Source organism: Melanotaenia boesemani, chromosome 19 (genome assembly GCF_017639745.1).
Source record: "Melanotaenia boesemani isolate fMelBoe1 chromosome 19, fMelBoe1.pri, whole genome shotgun sequence".
NCBI lineage: Eukaryota > Metazoa > Chordata > Actinopteri > Atheriniformes > Melanotaeniidae > Melanotaenia > Melanotaenia boesemani.
Window position 1 is genome coordinate 29,743,022 of NC_055700.1, and position 16,734 is coordinate 29,759,755.

Sequence of the window (16,734 nt, forward strand, 5' to 3'; positions counted from 1 at the left end):
GACTTCACTGTGCAGAACGTCAACATCTTGGAGATGATGTTGCAGTCATCAGGCTCTACTTTAACCTGCAGTTTCCCAGAATAAACTATATATTCAGACGAATGGGTGAATAAAGATGCTTGGACACCAGCATGAGCTGGTGGAAATGGTCTTCCTGTGGTTGCATTTCACTGCCACTTGGGGGCAGTGTTAGAAATATGCAGCTTGGTGCTTCAGCTTTATTCTGCAGTGGAAAACGCAGAAGAACAAATACTGACCGGTCTGAGCTTTTCACCTGGGATTCTCCTCTGCATCCCAGTTCGGGTCAACTTCCAACCAGTCAGCACTCAGATCCAGTAAAACTGTTTTTATTCACCTGTAAAGCTTCAGCCTTGTTGAGAAAGTCGTTGTCATCCGGAGGCTTGATGAGGTAACAGTGGTTACAGCATTTCTTCAGCTCCATCATGATGTTCAGGAAGCCTGACGTGCTGCCTTTGGTACCTTTACTCAAAGCCTTGTAGTTCCTGGTCAGGATCCATCTGATTACAGAAGCACATTTACACCTTTACCAAACAGGAGGCTGAAACACAGCAGCAGTGAAGGAGGAAGATCCTCCACATGATCCAGGCATGAATCCTGGAGGTCAGACTTACTTGTAATATTGCTTCTGGATGGCGGACATCTCCACTCTGAGGATCTGCTCCACTTTAGCCGGGAGAGATTTTTCCACATCCTTCTTGACGCGACGCAGCAGGAAAGGTTCCAGCTCTTTGTGGAGACTGGTGTATCCCGAGTCCCTGCCTTTCCCATGTTCCTCCTCGAAGAGCTCCCAGGAGTGGAACCTGACAAACGTGACAGGAAGCAGTGAGACATCCTGAAACAGCTCAACATGTTCTGGTCTGAGACCAGCTGTGGGTCAGGATTTGCAACTTCCAGGTGTTCTTAAAAAAAAAAGAAAAAAAAGTGCCCTCCGGTCATCATTAACAGTTAAAGAGCTAAAATGTGTCTATGAGACACTTTGTTCAAGGTTTGATTTAATCAGGAATCGTTAGGGATGCACGACAACTATAACACGGCAGTGCTCCGCTTACACTCCGAGACCTGAATGGTCTGCAGTGAATGCTGCGTTCAAGTGATGCTGGCATAAAAAGAGAAAATCTTCCTAAATGGAAAAATGTAAGAATAACCCTCAAGTTGGAAGAAAACTCGTTAAAACTCGGTAATAGTTTTGGTTGTTTTTTAATTTGTTATCCAACCAGAAAAAGAGTTACTGACTTGAACCGACATCCAGTGTTTAATCAACCTGTTACAATAGAAGCATGAACTTGAAAAGGCTGGAAGCACGACTAGCCAATGAGGGAATGGGGAATTTCATCACCCCGTGAATGCAGCACAGCGTGCTTACGTTTGACAACAGAGGACATGGCGTCGGTAGTGTGGGAATTCTTCAAAGTTTCTGAAGAAGACAGTTCGCTGGTTATTTGTAATAACTGTTCCAAACAAGTTCCATGAGGAGGGAAAAGTAGCACGAGCTTCAATACTCAGTCACCTGAAACATCCTCATCGTTTCCATGGAGTTTTGGAAGCGTATGAGGATGCCCGGGCTGCTAAAGACGCAAACAACTTCAACTAGCCAACAGCAAAGACGCCACCAGGACTGACGGACATCCGAGGCGTTTGCCAGACATGACCCACGGGGTACGGCTGGTGAAGATTTAATGGTGGAAATGGTGGCGCTGAGGACCAGCCCTTTACCCTCGCTGAGGACGGAGGCTTTTCTCGTCTGACTCATCACTTGGAGCCACGGCTTACGATGCCGAGCTGCCGCTACGTTGCTGATGTGTGCCTTCCATCCAGGTATGATGCTATCACCAAATGTATTTACACATTTTATCAAATAGTTCTGTTTGATATCTTTAGAAAATGTTTGAGAGGCATGCTAAAAGTTTCTCTCTGGAAAAAATCAACGTCTCTTCATATAAACAGTGAAAAGTCTTTTTTGAGTTTTGATGTCGTGATCTTAAGTGTGTTTGTTATCGGTTATTAGTTATCGGTATCGGCCTTTAGTAGCTGATAGTTATCGGTTATCGGTATTGTTTTTTTTAAAAAAAAAGGTTATTTTAGCGATGTCCAATTTTAGGCAATTTCAGAAAATATTCTCCAAGTTGTGAAGCAGGAAATCTGACTTGAGTCATTTCCACACTTGATTTAGTCGGATGAATTTCCATAATCCAGTTACCACAAAATACAGAGATCATCTATGTTTTCAGCCCACAGCAGCAATACACATGAAACCAGAGGTCAGAGGTCAAAGCAACAACATATCCTGAGCCTCAACTTTTATTTACTTACTTATTTTTGGGTGGCAGTGTGTGGGAAGGAGTTAAAGAGGCGGGATCAACATTACAGAGACAAACCTGAAATATACCCCCTAGATTGTCTATTTGTAACAATAATCTTGAACAGGACTTGGTCCGATGTGGACTACATGCCAAAAAAAACAAAAAAAAAAACAAAACAAAACATAAAACAAGCCTTATTTGGCCTTTAATGAGTAAAATAAATCAGAAACTGTTTGCCAATTAATCTTAATATCTATAGAATAATTCAGTCCAGATTTAAACATCCCATTTCTAAACAGCCTGAATATATAAATGTTCTCTAAACGAAGGCATGTCATTTCTCCCTCCACATGTTCGCGCATTAACAATCCCTGACGCACATGCACACAGCCGTGCACACGCCCACCAGCAGACAGAGGAAACGTGTCGCGTAAACAAACAAATATATCTGTTATATTAAATGGAAACATGGAGGCTTGACAAACTTACCCTCCATCCTGCCAACTAAACCCACATATGCCTAATTCCTTATTAAATGAGAGGCTTTATTTATTTTTATTTAGTTACTCTGATGTGAAATGCTGTATTTTCCAGTTCCAGACACCAGGGGTTAAATGCTTAGTGATTGCAGAGATCCATTAAGATTTGTAAATTGTAAAGAAATAAAATAAAAACGTATATAATATAAATAGATATTTTTATACATGAAGTTTTAATGAAAGAATAAAAAATATTTATAGTAAAAAATTATATATATATATATGTATATATATGTATAAATAACTTTTAAACTGAAAATTTTTATTCATGTAAATGTATTATTCTATATATAAATAAATACATAAAATGCAAACTATAAATATCTAAATATGTAAATGTGCAACTGTGGCAGAAATTTCAGGTTGTTATTTTTAGGTTATTATGCTGTTATTTTATTGGCCCCGCCCACGTGAGGTTGATGAACTCAGCTGACTGTAATCTCAGTATTTTCCCTTGCATTCAGCGGAGATCCAACTGGAACCCTGTTTCTGGGCTGTAGGACCTACTTTTCAGGCATGATGAAGCGCAGCAGGGACCAGAGCTCCTTCAGCGAGTTCTGCAGAGGCGTTCCTGTGATCAGGAGCCTGTGGTTGGACTTGAAGTCGATCATGGTCTTGTAGAGGAGAGAGTCGTCGTTTTTCAGCCGGTGCGCCTCGTCTACGCCGATGAAGGCCCAGTTTACGTTGCCCAGGAACGACTGTGGACAAACACGGTGCTTCAATCAGACGGTGTGGAGGAAAGAGTCAGCTGGACAGGTCAGGATGGAGTGGCTCACCTTGTCTTTGAGGAGAATCTCATATGTGGTGAGGAGGATGTTAAACTTCAGCCTCTTGCTGTGGACGTGCATCCACTCATGAGTTCTGATCTGGTGGTGAAAAACAGGGTTTCCATCACAAGATGAACAACAAACTGGAGACGTTTAGTTTTCACCAAGTTTTTTGTTTTACCATGTTCCTGCTGCTGATGTCTCCCAGGTAGACGACAACATTCATCTGAGGAGCCCACAGCTGGATTTCCCTCTGCCAGGAGGTTACCGTGGACAGAGGGACCACCAACAGAAACGGCCCAAACAGCTGGTGCTCGTTGAACAGGTAGTTGAGGAAGGAGATTGTCTGGATGGTTTTCCCTAAGCCCATCTCATCAGCCAGGATACAGCTATTTCCTCTGTGGATGCAAACAAAGTTCAGAAGATAGAAACAGCCCAGAATGAAGCAGCTGGACTTCCAGCACAGGAACATACTTGCTCCAGGAATGTGCCATCCAGTTCAGACTGTCTAACTGGTAGTCTCTGAGCTCCAGTCCGTCTCCTCCGATGTAAGCGGGCTGTTTCTTCATGGGAACAAACCTCGGTCTCTGTTTCAGCACCTGATGAAAAGAAGAGCAGGTGTGGGTCAGAGTCTAAGATTCAACAGAACCAGGCCAGAAAACGAAGACCCACTAACAGAGAGCAACTTCCACATCATGTACACGTTAGCATGTAGAGACGTGATGCTGGAGAACACGAAAAAAATAAAACCCTAAGTCTGAAAGAGTCTCGGAGTTAAAATGTAAATAAAAACAATAATACAATTATTTCTAAATCACATCAACTCATCTTTTATCTCCAGTAGAAGATAAAAACACGTCAGAGGATGAAACGGAGACGTTTCACCATGAGATGAAAATATGAGCTGATAGTGAATCTGATGGAAAAACTTGGAACAGGAGCAACAAAAGGCTGGAAAAGTACCTGGTACAAACCAGAAACACCTGGAGGAGCATTGGACAACAAACCAGGTTACCTGGCAACAGGTCAGTAACATGACTGGTATAAAAGGAGCATTTCAGAGAGGCAGAGTCTCTCAGATGGAAAGATGGACAGAGCTTCACCAATCTGAGACAAACTGGATCTAAAACTGTGGAACAGTTTCAGAAAAATGTTCCTCAGACTTTGAAGATCCTCCATCTACAGTGTAAATTATTATAAAAAGATCTGAGAATCAGGAGGAATCTCTGTGTGCATAGGACAAGGCTGGATGCTGGTGATGTTCTGCATTAAAAGCAGACATGAGTCTCTACTGGAAACCACTGCATGGACTCAGGAAGACTTCCAGAAACCACTGTCTGTGAACACAGTTCACCCTGAAACCCACAAATGCAGGTTAAAGCTCCATCATGCAGAGAAGAAGCCAGATGTGAACAGGATCCAGAACCAGCTTCTTCCGTCTTCTCTGGACCAAAGCTCATTTAAAATGGTCTGAGGCAAAGTGGAAACCTGGATGAAGATGTGAACTAGTTTGTGGAAAGCATGGACGGCGTGTCCTGCAGACTAAAGAGGAGAGGGAGCATCCAGCTTGTTATCAGTGGACAGGTAAAAAGCTGCATCTCTGATGGGATGGGGCTGCATTAGTGCCTATGGCGTGGGCAGCTTCCACATCTGTGAAGCTCCATCAATGCTGAAAAGTACATGGAGGTTTTAGAGCAACATCTGCTCCCATCCAGACAACGTCTCTTTCAGGGAAGACCTTGCAGATTTCAGCAAGACGATGCTGAACCACATCCTGCATCCATCACAGCAGCATGGCTTCACAGGAGAAGAGTCCAGCTGCTGAACTGGCCTGCCTGCAGTCCAGACCTTTCACCAGTACACAACATCTGGAGCATCATGGAAGCAGAAATCCAGCAACCAAGTTCCAGGACTGTAGAGCAGCTAGAATCCTGCATCAGAGCAGAACGGGATAACATTCCTCTCCTAAAACTCCAGCAACTGGTCTCCTCACTTCCCAGACATGTTAGAAGAAGAGATGCTACACCATGCTGAACACCACCCTGGAACTACTTTTTACACCGTGCTGAACACCACCCTGGAACTACTTTTTACACCATGCTGAACATCACCCTGGAACTACTTTTTACACCATGCTGAACATCACCGTGGAACTACTTTTTACACCATGCTGAACATCACCCTGGAACTACTTTTTACACCGTGCTGAACATCACCCTGGAACTACTTTTTACACCGTGCTGAACATCACCCTGGAACTACTTTTTACACCGTGCCGAACATCATCCTGGAACTACTTTTTACACCGTGCTGAACATCACCCTGGAACTACTTTTTACACTGTGCTGAACATCACCCTGGAACTACTTTTTACACCGTGCCGAACATCATCCTGGAACTACTTTTTACACCGTGCTGAACATCACCCTGGAACTACTTTTTACACCGTGCTGAACATCACCCTGGAACTACTTTTTACACTGTGCTGAACATCACCCTGGAACTACTTTTTACACCGTGCTGAACACCACCCTGGAACTACTTTTTTCCCCAGACGTGTTAAATTTTCTCAAACACAGAAAGAAACTTACACTACACATAATGGTTTTATCTGTTTTCAGTCTGATTGGACAGCAATGGTTCAGTGACTGTCCAATCAGAGAGGTGAAGCAGGCTCCAGTTTTACCTTGCAGTCTCTGGATGGAATGGTCTTGGACTGGTTCCTGCTCATGTAGTCATCAATACGTTTCTGGAACTTCTTGGCGATCAGAGCTCCGTCCTCCCAGCTGCACTCTGAGTACGGTAAACCCTGCCACTTGCACAGGTAGTCTGGGTAACCAGCTGCCGACTTCTGGTTTGAATGTCCTGCTCAAGAGAAGTCAGACACCTGCTGAGTTACACAAATCCAGACTTAACAGATCCATTCTCAGGGGTCTGCTTCATACCTATGATTCGCTCGACAAGCTGATACTGAGAGTGCAGGTCGTCCATCAGCTCCTCTTGACAGTTGAAATACTCGATATCTTCTGGTGAAGCTGCCTTTAACCTGCACACACCACAAACACCATTAAAAGCTCATCTCTGATGTTTCTGTAGAGGTGTCAATGTTTTCAGCTGGCTGGACTCCAACCTGTGGACAAACATTCGTTTCTACAGTCAGACTGCAGATTCAGACATTAGTGTTTACATCGATACAGAAAAAAATTATATAATTGTTAGTCACATTTCACTGTTTTACTACCAGCTGCTTTTCGCCCTGATTTAGGAACATCCTGAACCCTGAACTGGAGTGGAATCGGGTTCTGATGAAAAATATCGTCACAGATCATATTTCTCAATCTTCTCTCCATCGTCTCCTGTTAAATCCAGAATAGAATTTAAATTTTCTTTCCTCACATATAAAACTCCTATTGACCAAGATCCTTTGGACCTTAAAGAGTTCCAGGTATTCCTATCAGAACTTCACTCTCAGACCACATGTTTACTGCTGGTTCCTAGAAGATCTAAAAGTAGAACGGGAGGCAGAACCTGCAGTTATCAGACCCTCTCTGAGGAACAAGCTCCCAGTCTGGTTTTGGTATCAGACCTCCTCTCCACCTTCAGACCATCTTCTAACTTTCCTTCCTGATAAATCTTCTAGCAGGTCTGGCTTGGTGACCCTGATCCATCCTCTAGTCCTGCTGCTATAGGCCGAGGCTGCTGGAGGACCTCCCATGATGCACTGGGCTCCTCTCTGTTGGGGGACGTCCCATGATGCACTGGGCTCCTCTCTGTTGGGGGACGTCCCATGATGCACTGGGCTCCTCTCTGTTGGGGGACGTCCCATGATGCACTGGGCTCCTCTCTGCTCTCTTTATTTTCCATGTTGAAATATCTGATGTTGTTGTTCATTTGTTCGTGTTTCTCTTCTTTCTCAGCAGGAATCCCTGGATCAGAGTTCTGCTGCTGGTTCACCCTCTTTCCTGTCCTCTCCCCCACAAACTGGTCCAGGAGGATGGCAGCCCTTCCTGATTCTGGTCCTGATAGATGTTTTCCTCTCCACTGTCTCCTCATGCAGCTCAGGATGGAGGATTGAATCAGAAGATTTGATCCGATCTGGAGGTTTCCTTAGCGAGGTCATTATTTTATGAATTGGTTTATATGAACACAGTTACTATAAACTGGACTGATGTGGGTCATATGATGGATTTGTTTTAAATGGATTATAACTGGACTACAGTGAACTGGATTGCGTCTGTAAAGTGTCCTGAGATGACTTTGTTGTGAACTGGTGCTGTAAAGTAAAAGAATAAATGTAATCATAACCATGAAAACCCTCTAAATGTTAAGATCCGTTAATGAAAGTTTAGTTGCGTTTTGTGAAGAACTTGTTGATCTCATTACATCATGGGTTTATTTGTTAGTTTGAGATCTGAATTCTGATGAATATCTTCCAGCCCTGATGATTGTTTCGACAGGTGTGTTTACAGATGTTGCGTTTTTGATCCAGGAGGACAGATGTTTGTATTCCTGGATTCATCAGCAGAACCAGCAGAAGTGAGCTCAAGTCCCTCACTGTCAGTGGAGAAAACTGAGATGGAGTTGAATAAAACGAACTCACCATTTTTTCTTCTCCTGCTCCTTCTTCTTGAAGTTGTCCAGCTTCTTCATGCCTCTGACGTTCTGCAGCTTCAGGGTCTCCTCCGTCTCCCAGGTGTTGTGGATGTGGGCCCAGTTCTTCCACTTGATCAGATACTGGATCTCACCAGCCTCTTTGTTGGGATTGAAGTTACCGTTGGGGTCCCCATCTGCTTCTATGGCGTACACTGTGGTCACACTTCCAGTTGCTGTTGAAGAAAAAAAAAAAAGATAAAATGATTCAGTTTAGTTGTTTTATACACTGATCTCCAACCTGAATCCTACTCCCTACCTCTTTTCCTTCCTATCCTGCCTTCCATGACTCTCTCGATTGTTTCGAACTCATCTTCCTCAGGCTGAGGAACGTCTTCGCCCAGAACCTCCACCAGATCATCAGAGTCCGTCTTCATCTCGTCGTCCTCCTTGTAACTGATGTTGACCGTGGCCTGCCGCCGTGGCCCTGCAGAGGCCACCTTCATGTAGTTATCATTCTCATCCTCAGAGGAGGAAGACTTATGGGCTTTCTTTCTCTGGGTGATGCTCTTCTTCCCGTTCCGAGATGCAACCCTGACACAAGATGGAAAAACACAGGGGCAAATACACTTAAGCCAAGTTTAGTTTTCAAAGCCTAAAAAGCAAACAGACATGCAGCTTCTTTGTTTTTTTTTCTTAAGTTCCATAAATGGCAGATATGTCATTGTGGTTCTAATAAAATGGCACAAACATCAGCAGTAAAGAGAAAGCTGAAACACAGCTGATGCACTGGACTCATGTGCAGCATCATCTGTTCACTGTCCATCACTCTCACTTAAACTATCCTAACTTTTTATAAAGAGAGCAGCATTTAGACACGACGAGGAGAAGATGTGGAATCAGCAGGCAGAGATCTCCTCCAGACAGGAAACACTTATTTCATGTTCTGCTGTAGTTTTCTGACTCAACCACAACCTGACTGAAGCATCGGGTTTGTGGTGCAACAGCATGATGCACCACAAACCTGTTTCTGCAACATGCATCAACAACATGAACAGCAGCAGGTCTGCAGCACTTTAAAGGCAAGAATCAGAGAACATCCAACCAGGCTGGAAAGAGAGAGCATCACAGAGAACACCAATGTTCATTCTACAGGCTCTCAGGCTCAAACTAACCTGAACTAAGCTGCAGTTTACAAGTCTGGTTTCCACAGAACTTACAAAAAGGTTCAAAGATAAACAGACTGTTTTTATCCAGAATGTGGTGCTGACAACACGCTGCTTCTCCTCCATCATCACATTAAACACATCACAGCAGAAGAGAAATCAGTGTCTTTCCCAGAATGATGAGAAAATATCCAAACTTTTCAGGAACTGGTGTTTATATTTGCAGAGGTTGGTGTGTGTGTGTGTTTGTGTGTGTGTGTGTGTGTGTGTGTGTGCGTGCGTGCGTGTGTGTGTGTGTGAGTGGGTTTGTGTGGGCTTAAGACTTACTTGGTTGGAGGCTTTCTGCTCTTGAATTTGTGGCTGGGCTCATAGTCTGAAGCTGTTTCATTGCTGTTGTCCTCTGGTGAAGAATCTGACCCTGAATCACTCCCAGACCCAGACCCAGACCCAGAATCAGACGAGCCTGAATTTCTTCTCCTTTTGGATCCACTTGATGAGTCAGATTCATCACTACTGGAAGAATCCTGGCAAAAAGCACACGACATATAATCAGAGGGTGAGAGATAAAACTGATACCAAACTGGATCCAGGTCTGGTTCAGAGCCTTACAAACAAGTCTTTCTGCTCCCACTGTCCAGATATTCTAACTGCAAAAAGTTCTGTCCTACAGAATCGAGATTTATAGACTCAGAGTTGAGCTTGATCAGAACCGAAAAGGAATACAGTATCATCCACAGCTGGATTTATAAACCGCTGCCGTAGTTACAAACATCACATCCACCGTCCACAGCTGGATTTATAAACCGCTGCCGTAGATACAAACATCACATCCACCGTCCACAGCTGGATTTATAAACCGCTGCCGTAGATACAAACATCACATCCACCGTCCACAGCTGGATTTATAAACCGCTGCCGTAGATACAAACATCACATCCACCGTCCACAGCTGGATTTATAAACCGCTGCCGTAGTTACAAACATCACATCCACCGTCCACAGCTGGATTTATAAACCGCTGCCGTAGATACAAACATCACATCCACCGTCCACAGCTGGATTTATAAACCGCCGCCGTAGATACAAACATCACATCCACAGCTGGATTTATAAACCGCTGCCGTAGATACAAACATCACATCCACAGCTGGATTTATAAACCGCTGCCGTAGATACAAACATCACATCCACAGCTGGATTTATAAACCGCTGCCGTAGATACAAACATCACATCCACCGTCCACAGCTGGATTTATAAACCGCCGCCGTAGATACAAACATCACATCCACAGCTGGATTTATAAACCGCTGCCGTAGATACAAACATCACATCCACCGTCCACAGCTGGATTTATAAACCGCTGCCGTAGTTACAAACATCACATCCACAGCTGGATTTATAAACCGCTGCCGTAGATACAAACATCACATCCACAGTCCACAGCTGGATTTATAAACCGCTGCCGTAGTTACAAACATCACATCCACCGTCCACAGCTGGATTTATAAACCGCCGCCGTAGATACAAACATCACATCCACCGTCCACAGCTGGATTTATAAACCGCCGCCGTAGATACAAACATCACATCCACCGTCCACAGCTGGATTTATAAACCGCTGCCGTAGTTACAAACATCACATCCACCGTCCACAGCTGGATTTATAAACCGCTGCCGTAGTTACAAACATCACATCCACCGTCCACAGCTGGATTTATAAACCGCTGCCGTAGATACAAACATCACATCCACCGTCCACAGCTGGATTTATAAACCGCTGCCGTAGATACAAACATCACATCCACCGTCCACAGCTGGATTTATAAACCGCCGCCGTAGATACAAACATCACATCCACAGCTGGATTTATAAACCGCTGCCGTAGATACAAACATCACATCCACCGTCCACAGCTGGATTTATAAACCGCTGCCGTAGTTACAAACATCACATCCACAGCTGGATTTATAAACCGCTGCCGTAGATACAAACATCACATCCACCGTCCACAGCTGGATTTATAAACCGCCGCCGTAGATACAAACATCACATCCACCGTCCACAGCTGGATTTATAAACCGCTGCCGTAGATACAAACATCACATCCACCGTCCACAGCTGGATTTATAAACCGCTGCCGTAGATACAAACATCACATCCACCGTCCACAGCTGGATTTATAAACCGCTGCCGTAGATACAAACATCACATCCACCGTCCACAGCTGGATTTATAAACCGCCGCCGTAGATACAAACATCACATCCACAGCTGGATTTATAAACCGCTGCCGTAGATACAAACATCACATCCACCGTCCACAGCTGGATTTATAAACCGCTGCCGTAGTTACAAACATCACATCCACAGCTGGATTTATAAACCGCTGCCGTAGATACAAACATCACATCCACAGTCCACAGCTGGATTTATAAACCGCTGCCGTAGTTACAAACATCACATCCACCGTCCACAGCTGGATTTATAAACCGCCGCCGTAGATACAAACATCACATCCACCGTCCACAGCTGGATTTATAAACCGCCGCCGTAGATACAAACATCACATCCACCGTCCACAGCTGGATTTATAAACCGCCGCCGTAGATACAAACATCACATCCACCGTCCACAGCTGGATTTATAAACCGCCGCCGTAGATACAAACATCACATCCACCGTCCACAGCTGGATTTATAAACCGCTGCCGTAGTTACAAACATCACATCCACAGTCCACAGCTGGATTTATAAATCGCTGCCGTAGTTACAAACATCACATCCACAGTCCACAGCTGGATTTATAAACCGCCGCCGTAGATACAAACATCACATCCACAGTCCACAGCTGGATTTATAAACCGCTGCCGTAGATACAAACATCCCATCCACAGAAAACCGCCAAAGGGAGCATTAAATATGTGGTGGGTAGACAGTGTCATGTTGTGGCTGTGCAGAATAAAAAGATCCAGATCCTAGCCAGCACTGGAACCAGTTTGTTTGGGTTTGAGTGTGAGGGAGCAGGTGAGAAACGAACCTCATCAGATCCACTGTTTGAGGAGCTTCGTCTCAGCTGCAGTTGTTGCTGTTTCCTCAGCATAGCCGATCTCTGCACTGCTAGGATGCTTGGGTTGGACTTCCAGAACTGCAATCAATTCATATGTGAAGAAGTTAGACACTGACCTCCAAACTCAAGTAGCCAAAACCTACAAAAGGTGCATGCGTTCCGATCCTCCCACAAAACAGTGGACGTGGTTTAGATACACAAACCAGGTCCTGTTTCAAACATCACTGCTTCCTGCTCTGGTTAACATAGAGAAACACGTTTTTGTGTTTATTATTCTGACATACTACTTTTTCCCCCAATAAAATAATCATTTAAATAAAAACAATGACCTCAAGAAACACAAATATTCAGACACGTGCAGACCGAAGAAATGACGGAAGAGTAAATACATCAAACAGCTACACACCCCACCCTCCCCCTCACCTCAGCTCCATCAATGTTGGATTTGTTTTGTGGTTCAGTCTTTTCATTGGATTTCTCCGAGTCAGAATCTGACTGGCTGCCAGAATCTGAGCCACTTCCTGAGTCACTGCTCCCTGATTGGCTGCTGCTGCTGGAAGAGCTGGAACTGGAGCCTGAGCCAGAAGCTGAGCCCGAGCCCGATCCAGAACCGGATTCATCATCAGAATTACTGGGAAAACAGAAATCAGAGAAAAACGGTTTTAGTTATTATGATTTACTGTAAATCATTCTCCAATTATAATGTTGATAACACAACACCTGGGAGCAGAACTAACACCTCTCTGTCTGTCCTCACTGCAGATCCAGTTTCAGCTCTGAAAACATGCACAGCTGGCGTCTGACAACCTTCACTGTCTATCAATCAGAACTTTCATCCAACCATTTCTTCCTCTCGGCTGAGTTCAGGCTGCAGAGACAACAGATTCAGGAAGAAAACCCAAACCTCTCCCCAGCAACACTCTCCAGCTCCTCCAAGAGGATCCCAAAGCACTACCCTTCCAGATGGGATATATAATCCCTCCAGTAAGTTCCAGGTCTCCTCCCAGTAGGACATGCCAGGAAAACCTCCAAAGGGAGATTACTAGTAAGCATCCTCATCAGATGTCCAAACCACCTCCTTCGATTCATTTTAACCTGGAGAAACAGCAACTCCACTCCAGGTTCCCTCCAGCCATGATTTGGGGATCAGGACAGAGCATCTCCAGCAGAACTACAGTTACATTCTCCACAAGAAGCGAGAACTTTTTCCCTGTTCTTGAGGCCAAGAGAACAAAATCATGCGGCCTCATGTGGCTCCGAGAAGTATTGTGTGATTGGCCAGACTTTAATGTGGGTGTGGTTAAAGGATGAATCTGAAAGTTGTCACTCCCTCATGTCTGTTGATGCGAAACTGAACAGATCGTTAACAGCTGATTGAGGTGGTAAGAAAGTATGAGAGTTCACACGCCTGTGCTATACCCCCACAATTTTCTTGTTCTTGCGGCCTTGAGAACAAGAAAAAAGTTCTTGCTTCTTGCAGAGTATATAACAGGCTTTATTCTGACGGCGTTGAAACTAGCTTCCCATTCATGATCCGCTTAAATGGTGATTCCACTACTTCCTTTAGGGACCTTGACCCCATCAGACCAGGTCCACCTTAAAACTGCAGAACTTAGGCTGTTCAAATCTAGACTGAAATATTCTACACAGCATATCAAGTTATTAAAATACAGTTTCTGATTTATGATATTGTTTTTGTGTTTGTGAAAGTGAAAATAACGTTTAAAAGCTTTTTATATGCTTTAATATTTTGATTAATATTAGTTTAGAGGTGGTAGCTAATTTTCTACCTACTTTTTAAAAAACATTATTTTATGTTTTTACACTAATGATGGTGAGAAAGACAGACTGGCTAAAATGACAAGTTTTTTTGCAACAAAATCCAATAAAATGACCATAATTTGCATTTTCAGACAGAAACTAACATTTTCAGAAATCAGAAACTGTGTTTTAATGAATCTAAATGCTGTGCAGTGTGGTACTTTTTAACAGGACCTGGGCTAATGTGGTCATGGTCTCCAGAAAAGCAGTGGAATCTTCTTGGCTGCACTTGGCAGATCAGAAACTAGGTTCGCTGTCGTGTTAATTTGGCTGCTGGAGCTCTGATCTCACTTGGACCAACAAGCCTTTTAAAAGTCCAGCTTCAGTTGGATCCACACAAATGTGAATGTTTCTACCAGCTCACAGTCTGCAGCCATGTGCAGAGAAGCTGCTTCCAACAGTGTGAAAGGGGATGATGTTGTAAACAGACTTTATCTCATCAGGTACCACAACCCTTTTTACAAGTACTCAGAAAGTCAGTTTGGACTTTGATACTAACTAATTACACTTGAACAAATCCTCCATCTTCACCTCTACTGCTAACAGTGCTGTTAACCACAGCGGCAAACCACCAGCTGAAGCTTTTCTCTTAAAAATAAAACATATAACAGGTATAAGTTTCAGCCGTCTCATTTGACATAGCCACACATTTTCCTGCTGGTACACACCTTCAGTTGCTCTTAGTACATCTAGTTTGTACATGTGTGGCTAAATATATCGAGATAATTTTGACTTCATTTTCTGAACACATACAATGGATACAAGTGTTCACATCCATGTTAAAAAGCCAGGTTAAAAACGTAACCACAATTAATCATTTCTACTAACCCTTAATCAATAATCTGTGTTGGAGGGGTGTGAACAAGAGATGTCCTCACAACCTGACTACGCAAGACGTCTTTGCTGGAATTAAATTAACTGTTTTAGTTTAAGGGTTTATTTTACTCCCCCAATATTTTCCTCTAGTAGATTAGTTTGTTTTTCGGATTAATTGTTCATGTTATAGCTCTCGTTAACCTTTTTTTTAGGTGGAATAAAACTTTTGACTACTAAACAGCCGATGAAAGACATGCTTTTTGGCTGCTAGCTTCTTGAGTTTTTGTCCTTGTCCCACCGTGAAGAGACAGACATCTTTGTAATCAGCAGAGTCTCTGCTTTCATAGGACTCTGTCTTTGTTTGGTTTGCTTGACGTGAGAAATTAGCAGAAGATTTCTTAGAGTTTAAAGTGTGTTTGGGTTAGATTTTAGTGTTTGATAGTCTTTTAGCTGGGTTTCTATCATTTTGCTATGCTACATGTTAGCAAGAGGTTAAAGGTGGTAAAAGTTCTCATTTTTTAACATCAGCAAAACCCTGAAATTTTAAGAGGGGTGTGAAGACTTTTTATAGCCACTGTAAAAACACCTAGTTAGATAGCTTTGTGTTGTTATCAATTACTCTGCTCAGTGCTGGCTAAGCTAACAAGTACTTTGTCATTATTTCCCCACCAGAAAGTCACCAAGCCAGGTGAATGATATCTCTGGACTTGTGTTGGAGTGTCAGTGTGCAGTTTTAACTTGTCAGTGATAGATTATGAGTAAATCTTACCTTGATTCTCCACTGCTGTTGCTTACACTTTCGTCCTCACTGCGTCCAGCCATAATCAAGTCAAATCACAGAGCTGACAATCTGAACTACGTCCACGTGACTGACCTGAAAGAGGTGAACGTGAATAAATACAGAGGACTGAACTGACACTGGCGTGGCTGTTTGTTAATGTTCTGATAAACATGGAGAAAACTGTACATGTTTCATGCGATGATGATCACTTTATTAAAAAAAAGTACAATATTCCCAAAGCCAGAGGTTGTTGTGGTGGAATACAGACCCCTACACCCCGCAGCTTGAGTTAAAGCAGAGCAGCAGATGTGTGGATGAACTACATGGAACTCTGATGTTTGTTCCCATCGCAGGGCCTAACGGGCCTGCGCCGCACCAGCGTGTTTTGCTTTACGCAAACACCCAACAGCATCGCAGATACACGCTAAATTACCGAAAAACTAAAACACATTGATTCTAACATCGTCTTACAAGAAAATTGTGCCGTTTAATTAGGATATTGTTTAGTCTTGGTGAGGCTACAGGTTAGCTTACAGGGCTAGCTAAAAAGCTAGCACCGGCTGCTGATGCTAACTTTAGCGGTTGGCGGGGCTAATAGAAGTAATGTATGTACTGTGCCAAGGCGCCAGCTTGAGATTTAATATAATTAAACAAAATCTACAATCATTGTATCATCTTATATCATGAACTGTTTGGTTCGTTTTGATCACTTTATGTCTGAAACAGAACAGTCGAGTGAAAATGTGTTCCGGCTGTATTTTGTTTTACAGACTTGTGAAATCCTAACATTATTAAGACAATAAGCGCAACAGTTTCGGTACAGATAGAAGCAAATATGTCGAAAAATTTAAATTAATCAAACAGTTT

General features: G+C 43.4%; 1 protein-coding gene across 3 annotated transcripts in view; it reads right to left on the reverse strand.

Moving 5' to 3' along the window:
* chd1 (chromodomain helicase DNA binding protein 1) overlaps positions 1-16,734 on the reverse strand; it is a 33,295-nt gene that overhangs the window by 15,690 nt on the left and 871 nt on the right. For all 3 annotated transcript variants that reach the window (XM_041969901.1, XM_041969899.1, XM_041969900.1), the window contains exons 2-15: positions 15,856-15,960; positions 12,873-13,080; positions 12,420-12,527; positions 9,711-9,907; positions 8,537-8,811; positions 8,228-8,453; positions 6,573-6,673; positions 6,314-6,492; positions 4,102-4,226; positions 3,809-4,025; positions 3,637-3,726; positions 3,368-3,558; positions 633-821; positions 356-518 (exon numbers count right to left, since the gene is read on the reverse strand). In XM_041969901.1, coding sequence (XP_041825835.1) covers positions 356-518; positions 633-821; positions 3,368-3,558; positions 3,637-3,726; positions 3,809-4,025; positions 4,102-4,226; positions 6,314-6,492; positions 6,573-6,673; positions 8,228-8,453; positions 8,537-8,811; positions 9,711-9,907; positions 12,420-12,527; positions 12,873-13,080; positions 15,856-15,908 — 2,322 coding nt within the window. In that variant the 5' untranslated portion in view covers positions 15,909-15,960. The remainder of the gene's footprint in view (positions 1-355; positions 519-632; positions 822-3,367; positions 3,559-3,636; positions 3,727-3,808; positions 4,026-4,101; positions 4,227-6,313; positions 6,493-6,572; positions 6,674-8,227; positions 8,454-8,536; positions 8,812-9,710; positions 9,908-12,419; positions 12,528-12,872; positions 13,081-15,855; positions 15,961-16,734) is intronic.